General features: G+C 42.5%; 1 protein-coding gene across 1 annotated transcript in view; it reads right to left on the bottom strand.

The window, feature by feature from the left end:
- Nucleotides 1–2,348: 2,348 nt before the first annotated feature.
- Nucleotides 2,349–9,622, bottom strand: part of JADE2 (jade family PHD finger 2) — a 374,376-nt gene continuing 367,102 nt past the window's right edge. Inside the window, exon 12 of the mRNA XM_069763847.1 lies at nucleotides 2,349–4,621. Coding sequence (XP_069619948.1) covers nucleotides 3,756–4,621 — 866 coding nt within the window. The 3' untranslated portion in view covers nucleotides 2,349–3,755. The remainder of the gene's footprint in view (nucleotides 4,622–9,622) is intronic.

The raw sequence follows: 9,622 nt of genomic DNA, 5'->3' as shown, positions 1-9,622 counted from the left end.
CTTGTGATGACATTTGTAAGCCAGTTGTTCTTTAAAGAAATTCTCAGAATGTTTGTTTCCTGTACTGATCAGGCAAGTAACACTACGAGCACAAAGCAGTGGATTGTGGATATATCTTAACCTTAGTTTAACTGAAGCACACGGACGCAAGAACAATTAAATGCAGCATATTACTTATTGGTTTGGAATCTATACTAGTAACTGTATCTATAAACTACCAAGCATGTAAAGTTCAACTAGTTGTCCTACACTGTATTTAACATTGTTTAAACACACATGCCCTTCATTGGCTCCTTCACCAATGAAGACATGAGCTTTATAGAGCTTTCCAACCTTGGTGAATTCTGTGAGTTATTAACAGTAACGTAAATTTGCTCACCCTGCATGTTTAGTTGACTTCTTACATAACAATGTCAGTGTTAGGGGTATAATTCTTGTTATACTGATCCAAAGCATTGGCTGGTTTATTAGGTCAGTATATTTGTAGATAAAAACGGTGGAAATGACATTTGACAAGGGTACGACTGTGACCCCTTAAGCTGCTGGTATGGTTGCTAATGAAAAGCTTCATCGCTGATGAAATAAAGCTGTGGGTGTGACACACATAATCCAGTAGGAGGCGCAGTCATCCCAGACTTCACGTCTCCCTTATAGTAAACTTGTATTTCCGGGTGTTGTGAGCTCATTTGATCCAAGTTTGCAACAATTGCTATTTGTGTTTGTTAGCAAATATTCGCTTAAGATCCATATTGGTGTGATGTAATTCTTAGTCACGTACAAGCATTCTTTGGCATCTGTAGAGTGAATTCTGTCGATATACGGCGTATCTGGTGGATCCTTTGCTTTCGTGGAAAGCTACAGGTTTTTGGGCTGCAGAAAAGCCCTAAGTTTTGCAGTTTTTGCTGTTACTGATCATTTGACCTGTGGTTTTCCCTGAGCTCACCCTGGGGTCACATTAATTGAATTATATCAAATATTTTAGTGACCAGTGAATGGTGGAATGAGACGATTAAGTGCATGTCTAGTTATCACTGAAAAATAAAGGATTACTCTTTAAGGCTTAGGAGGGACTGAATTAGTCGTGTGGAAGCTGATGAGCTAATAGTCCCCCATAGATGCGGAATTTTTCGTCATGACGCTGTAAAAAGAAACCAACAGACTCTTATATTATATGGGTGTGTGTGTGTATATGTATATATATATATACATATGTATATATATATATACATATATACACATACACACACACCTACTGCTGACAGTAATAGATATTCTTGGTGTTCCCAAGGCTGGGGCCTTCTGACAGCATAGAGTTCACTGATACCTGTTCGTGAAGGAAGAAACCTTGTCATACACTAAATTGATCACTAGTACTATGCAATTATAGGAGGGTCAGTTTTTACAACATTACTGGATTGTAGAGCACAAACAGGTTACATAAAACCAGGACTTGAATTTTTACAAATCTCTCAAAAATTTGAAGTGCAAACGAGGTAAGGACCTGAGACATGTACATCTATACATCTTAAGCCAACACAGATACAATAAGAAACAATGTTTGAAGCTGGTAGTTGGAGCTAGCCCTGTGAAATGATCAAGAACATTTCACAATTACGACATGACCTTAAAGTGTATGCTCAATCTAAGAAGGGTTTTCAGAATTGGAAGCGCTGTATGATCTCTCAGTTTCTTGGTTGGTAATGTTATCGTGGTACATAAGCACAAAGGCGTCCTTTTTCCATCTCAGTAAATACAGATAATAATCATTAAGGAATATGTACAGTCAGGACCACATGTAGCCCCTCGGCTGAGAGTAGGACAGAGCTGGATTTGGAGTGGAGGAGCTACTCTGTTCCTTGAGTAACTAGGAAGCGCCACTGAAAATCAGCATTATGTTAGCAGGTCAGGATGCCACAGTTTATGTACAGTGCGATCGTCAGCATCAGGTCTTGTGAAGAGGGTTTAGGATAAACCGCTGTCAGAAAAGCTGCCTAAACTGTCCCAAATCATTAAGTAACTGCAAGACCTTTGCATAATGTTCCTAGGATTACTAGAGCATTGCCATAGTAATAACATTAAGATTGAGGATCTGCAAAACAATCCAAAAATAAAGGAAAATTAACTTTTCACTTTTGTCATCAGTCTCCTTGAAAATGTATACTTTATGCTACTGGATACAGGATTGTTGAAACATTATTCTCTTATGACAATCTGTAGACATTCCATACTTGAAATAGTAAGTGCATTTTTGTGGCGCCCCCTGTGCTGAATAGAAAAATACTATAAAAAAAAACAAACAAAAAACAACTAAAACTGTACAGTCACCTGTGTTAAAAGGTTTCTCTTGGTTCTTTTTTTTTTTTTTAAGGAGTGAAAAATAAAAACCATAGAAATCCTTTATCAATGGAGATGCAAGCATTCATTCTCTGTTAGGCATTTCTGTGGATTGAACCTTACCGTAAAGCCACCCCATACGCATTAAGCTAATGTCGATACTGACGGATTCGTCTGACAGAACTAATGTGAATGGGAGCCCTGGGCAATTGATTGTCGGGGAAAATATCAATGCGGCATGTCTGATTTCGACCAATCGTATTGTCTCTTAGAAATAAGCCTTTTACAGACATGTTTGTCAGGTGCTCTCTCATAGAGAACACAGGAGCGCTCGACAAAACGAGAGCTCCTGTGTATGGGAGATCCAGCTGATCGTCTTAACCATTGCTTGGTCGACAGTCATCTATGTGTATGGTGGGCTTAACTGAACTAAAACTCCTCTCACAGTTTCATATCATGAGGCAGATAGCTTAACAACAGGAAGAATGCAATCAGTCACCCATTATGATATTATGGCATTTACAGTTTTTGTAATAAGATACATAATAATGAAACATATGAGAACCCTAAAACTTCATGTCCCAGTGTAGATGGTTTATGTACTTCATGACCACATATGGTTCATTGAAAATATTTTGTTACAAAACGAATGCCGACGTTTTCCCCTCTTGGCCAAACCACAGAGGTGAAGCCTAGTTTGTCCACCTGAGCAAGTAAATCCAACCGACTGTTAGAGGGCTTAACATCAATATCTTCCAATAGCTGTTTGCATATTCCACTCCCAGACGCAGCAGATGTATTGATAAGGAGAGCCAAGACCGGCTCATAGTGCTGCACACTTCTGCTGTTTTGTGTCTGTTCATGGCCAACAAATAAAGCCCTGGACGGAAGATAATGAGTTCATATAAACCTTTACAATAGCAAAAGTTGCCTTCCTCTACATATAATAAGTGCTTTCTTCAAATAAGCAATGTATTTGTGCTTTAAACTACTAGTAACAATTTTGCTTATTTTACTAAATGTTTCGTATCATTAAATGATGAGAGAAAGTTAAACTCACAAACTACTTGTGTCTTGTCCAAATTTAATGCCCAATACCGATACAGCTGTAGCCACGTCATCTTTTAATGGCCTGCTGTGGAACAAGAAGCACGGGGTCCCTTGATGCACATGCTTGCATTTAACTGGGAAATGCACGTTAGCTACAAAGGGACATCTACAGTACAAGTAGCTATGTCTGTGAGGCTTAAATATGACTACAGGTAGAGAAAGACAACTCTGCTGGAAAGACATGTGTTACATATATGTGGGTATATGCAAAACACATTATATATACATATGACAGACACCTCTGCTGTACATGGCAGTCATATTATGGTTTAGGCATCATGAAACGTTCCTGTTTCTTTCCAGGTGGAAAATTATGATGCCAAAATACTCATTCGGACAATGTCATCGTTTGAGGCATCAAACGGCTTAAGCTGCGTTCTTCCTTGACTTGATTCCTCCTCAGAGTCCGTCATTTCTACATCTGAATAGTAGCCATCAGTTTCTATGTCAAAATGGGAGTTTGCTTTGGGCATTTCTTTTACTTGACGTCCATTTGCCCTTTCAGAATTCTCACTCTGTGACCCCAAACCGGCCTTTCTGCCCTTTGGTAATCGAAATCTCACCATTGACTTTGCACAACCTAGTGAGTCAGGCACTTTGACAAGAGAATTAGACTCCGGTTGAACATATTTTACTGAAATGTCCCCATTGTCTACTTTACTGATATCAGTAAAGTTTTGTGAGTCATTGGTCTTTGACCCTTGCAAAAGAGCAGAACCCTTCTTTACGTTTTTTTTTTCACTGTGCCCTCTTCTCTCCACTTGTACCTTGGCATATACTTTTCCAGTTCTGTTGGGTCTTTGACTGTTAGGCATTTTTGCCTCATCTGTTAAGCACTTCAAATCATTCCACAGGGCAAGTTGGTCATCCTGTGAAATTGTGCCATGGCTGTTTCTGAGACCTTTTTTCTTTCCATTTGTTCGTGTTTTGCTTTTCACCTTCTTTACAGTCTCCATCTGCTTGAGAGGGGACTTGAGCGAGTTATCCATCATGATGCTTAACAAGGTCTCTTCATCTTGTAATAGTTCTTCAGAAAGAAGACCGGAAGCATCATTCTCCCTGTGGCCATTGTTTAAGGACCATTGAGTCATTGTCATGTTCTCAGTGGTGATTTGAACTGGCTGAGCCAACCAGCTGCTAAAAAATGTTCCATCTATTGGGAATGATGATGTCAGATCTGTAAAAAGAAGAAACCAGACACTTTGAATCATAATGATGTTTAGAAAAGTCATCTTATTCTTGGACATATAGAAAGATAATGAGATATTAAGCTGAAGACTGGAGGCTAGGATCTTCACATATCCATCCCATTGTAAGCCCTGTCTAATGTTTATTGTATGTAAAGGAAGATCTAACACAAGAGTGGACAGAGCGTTAGGTCGTAGCAGAGCTCCGAGAATTAAACACACTTGATATCAACATTACATACTGAAATTGTTGTGAGTTATGTATTGATCATGGAGGTGAGCAGAAACAGACCAGTAAAAAGGTCAAGAATTACCATAGTGTCTTTCAATTTTCCAGAGTGTCATGTACATACAAAAATTATAAAAAATTATATTGTGGTATCAGAGCTAGAAAAACCTATGTAAATACTTGTATGCCCTCCCAAAATACAAACATTTTTTAGGACTATTGACTAGCCAATAAAGGTATTGCTCCATTACTCCTAAAATACTTTTGTCTCTTTTTTGGGCATAAGTGTATTTACATAAATGTCCCAGAGTGAATCTAGCAATCATATATTCTCCAGTACGTTTAGCTCACCAAACAGGGGAAGAAGAGTGACAATTATTTTTTTTTATTACTGTCACATAACTGCTCCCATGTTTTTTTTTTTTTTATATAGAAACTGAATCTCTATGAAACACAAAACTGTAAGGGTATGTTTCCACGTGCAGGAAACGCTGCGTGTTTGACGCTGCATAGAGCCGCAGTGTCAGACACGCATGCGTCCAGATGTTACAGCATAGTGGAGGGGATTTAATGAAATCCCATCTCCACTATGCGTGGTAACACGCACGCGGCGGCCCTGCGACTCCGGACATGCGGCGCGTCTTTTAAGATCGCAGCATGTCCGTATACCTTGCGGCGACGCTGCTTCGCCGCAAGGTATAGCACAGGGCCCTATGGTGGGGTGCGATGATCCCGGATGTGTGCTATGAACACATCCGGCATCATCGCGTCCCAGAAAGGGGGCGGGGCTTACCGCAGAGCGGGTTTGCCGCTCCGACGATACCGCCGGCCATCCTGATCGTGGAAACATACCCTAAGATATTTAGCACTTTTTGTCAAACAAAAGTTTTCAATCTTTTTTTGCAATTGCACATTGGAATAACACTTTTAGAGTGCTTTTTAGTGACAAAGTGTAATACGCTCACTTGTCCCTGCTTCAGAGCTCACAGTGGAAAGAGTGGTGGCACCTCCAATACTGCGTAACAAGTAAAGACCACTGGAGCTGCCTGTAGGAGTGTGCACAGCCTAGCCATAAAGGTTAAAGGGAATCTGTCACCTCATTTTTCGCATATAAGCTGCGGCCCCCGCCATTAGGGGCTTATCTACAGCATTCTGTAATGCTGACTATATAGAGACTATATAAGGCTTCCCGAGTCTAGTGTTTCACTGGTTGGGCCCAGTCCTTTTGTCCTCCCTTATTCACACTGAGGTCAACATTGACACAATGTAAGGTTTTAATATTAGACAGTGTAGGACTGTCCCGATCAGAGTTACCGTGACGAGGTGGGATGGCTTTTGTGCTATTTTTTGATCAAAAAACAGTATTACTAAAAACTCTGTGTTATTTAAATGCACTTTTGCTTTTTTACTTAGTTACATCAGGGTTTTCGTTTACTTTTTTCTCTTGTAGGTTTCAGCATTCTGTTATGCTGTAGATAAGCCCCCGATGTATCCTGAAAGGTAAGAAAAACAAATTGTTGCGGCTTCCTGCGCAGGCATACTGATTTTCCCTGTTGATGGCAGCGTAAAGTACTGCCAGGCCTCTCTGACCTTTCCCGGCGCCTGCGTACTGCAGTACTTTACGCTACCCTCAACAGGGCAGAGAATTACGCCTGCGCAGGAAGCCGTGACAGAAGCAACGACGAGGACATCATCATATGAAGATGGGAGGCACCGGACCCGGACCTGCGACGCCCATCGGACCCGAACCGCACCGGACCGCCCCTGGGTGAGTATAATATAACTTGATTGTCTTATCTTTCAGGTTACATCACGTTACATGGCGGTGGCCGCAGCTTATATGCGAAAAATGAGGTGACAGATTCCCTTTAACACTAATAATGATGTCAATCATGGTCCTGTAGGCTAGCCAATCACTGGGGTCAGCTGGATGACCAACAAGCAGATGGATATAAATCCCCATTAGTTGGTCATTGAGTGTTATTAAATATGCAAATTGTTTCTTTAGAGAGTAAGAGGACTAGAACTCTAGTGCCACCTGTTGGAAGTCAATATCGACCCTTTCATGAGTCTTGTCACATCACTTAGGATAAAAGCCAAAAAGCCAAACCAGAATATCAATTTGCAGACACTGTTTAGGGGTATAGCCCCTTGCCAGTGCAAAGTATGAAATTGAATTGTCTAGGTGGGAGGCTTAAGACTGGAATCTAAGGGCAGGGCCGTATTTACAGTTTCTGCTGCCCTAGGCACTTTTAGCGCTGCCTCCCCCTTTGGTGAATATGACACTATTGGCAGAGACTTTGTCAAGAATCGCTGATGTGAAAGTAGCCTTTTGCAGCAGATGCGTCAGTTTTTATGCATCTGCCACGTAACGGATCACTTACGGCAACACTGCGTTCGGCCTCATTCATTCCCTATAGGATTTGCGGCACTTGCTGTGATCTGGCAAATGCGGTACCATACCTTCCAACTTTTGAAGAAGGCAAAGAGGTATAAAGTTTGTGGTACCGCATTTGCCAGATCACGGCAAGTGCCGCAAATCCTATAGGGAATGAATGAGGCCGAACGCAGTGTCTGCAAATTTTAGACCACGCCTCTGACCACACCCATTTTACAACTAGTCACACCCATATCACGTCCCAACCACACACATTTAGCACTGCTGATTACACTGTTTCATATACAATAATTATAACCAAAAACAAATATGGCCACACAGTGCAGTGCTCCATACTGTATAATGGCCACGCATGACGCTCCATACTGTATAATGGCCACACATGATGCTCCACACTGTATAATGGCCACACATGATGCTTCATACTGTATAATGACCACACATGATGCTCCATACTGTATAATGACCACACGTGATGCTCAATACTGTATAATGGCCACACATGATGCTCAATACTGTATAATGGCCACACAGTGCTCCATACTGTATAACGGTCACACATAGTGCTCCATACTGTATAACGGCCACACATGATGCTCAATACTGTATAACGGCCACACATGATGCCCCATACTGTATAATGGCCCCACATGATGCTTCATATTGTATAATGGCCACACATGATGCTCCATACTGAATAATGGCCACACATGATGCTCCATACTGTATAATGACCCCACATGATGCTTAATACTGTATAATGCCCCCCTCCCATCGTGTATGCATGTCTCATCTCCCCCCATCCTATATGCATGGCTCATATCTCTCCCCTCCTGTATGCATGGCTCATCTCCCTTCCATCCCATATCCCCCCCTCCTGTTTGCATGGCTCATCTCCCTCCCATCCCATATGCATGGCTCATATTCCCCCCCAACTGTATGCATGGTCATATTCCCCCCTCCTGTATGTATGGCTCATATTCCTCCCCTCCTGTATGCATGGCTCATATCCCCCCCCCCAGTATGCATGGCTCATATCTCCCCCTCCTGTATGCATGGCTCATATTCCCCCCCTCCTGTATGCATGGCTCATATCCCCCCCCTTCTGTATGCATGGCTCATATTCCCTCCCTCCTGTATGCATGGCTCATATTCCCCCCCTCCTGTATGCATGGCTCATATTCCCCCCCTCCTGTATGCATGGCTCATATTCCCCCCTCCTGTATGCATGGCTCATCTCTCAACCCCCCTGCTCCTGCTCCCATCTTGCATGGCTCGGCTTACCGTCCTCCTTCATCCCCCCTGTCCCTCATACTCACCTTTCCCACACCGTGCGGCCGCGCCGAACATCCCTCTAGCTCTGTCCCGACTCCCGGCACAGCACCTTCTTCCTGCGCGAGCGGTCATGTGGTACCACTCATTAAGGTCATGAATATGCGTCCATATTCATCACCTTAATGAGCGGTACCACGTGACCGCTGAGGACAGGACGAGCTGCCGGCGCTGAGACGGAGTTGCAGCAAGCACCGCTGGAGTAGGGTGAGTATGAAGTCTTCAGGGAGGGGGCGGGAGGGAGGCGCGGGCGCTTGACCCCGGACTTTATAAAAAAAAAAGAAAGAAAAAAAACCTTGCTCAAGTGCGCCCCCCCGCATCCTGCCGCCCTAGGCACGTGCCCTCAATTGCCTAGTGGCAAATACGGGCCCTCTGTAAGGGTTAACTTTTCTCCTGGTGGAGAGTGACAAGACCTGTCATGTCAGAGTGAGGAGACTTAAACATCATGCATTCTCTTCTGGGAAATTAAATATGCTCTTCAGAAATTAAGAAGACTAGAAGTCTAGTGCCACCTATTGGCATCAACCTTTTAATGAGCCTTGCCATGTGACTGAGAATATAAGCCAAGCCAGAATCTCAATTTGCAGACATGCTTTTTCAGGTATTTTCCAGAGAAGCATGTATAGGTCTTCTTAATCTGACATGTCAGGCCTGGCTTGCCACTCTCCACAAGGAGAAATGTTACCCCTGAGATCCCGTTCTTAAGCCTCTCACCTAGCCAAATTAGATCTCATACTTTGCACTGACGAGGGGCAATACCCTTAAACACTGTGTCTGCAAACTGAGAATCTGGTTTGACTTTTGTCCTAAGTCACATGGCAAGACTCGTTAAATAGTCAATATTGACTTTTAAGATTGCTACTTCTAATAAGTAGCACTGTAGTTCTAGTCCACTTCATCTCTGAAGAGACAATTTGCATATTTAATTTCCCATAGGAGCATGGCGTTGAACTCTCCTCACTCTGACATGTCAGGCTTGGCACTAATAATAATAATAAATAATAATCTTTATTTTTATATAGCGCTAACATA

Source organism: Ranitomeya imitator, chromosome 4, assembly GCF_032444005.1.
Source record: "Ranitomeya imitator isolate aRanImi1 chromosome 4, aRanImi1.pri, whole genome shotgun sequence".
NCBI lineage: Eukaryota > Metazoa > Chordata > Amphibia > Anura > Dendrobatidae > Ranitomeya > Ranitomeya imitator.
The sequence above is the reverse complement of the archived record's forward strand: the minus strand, read 5'-3'. Positions and strand labels throughout refer to the sequence as shown.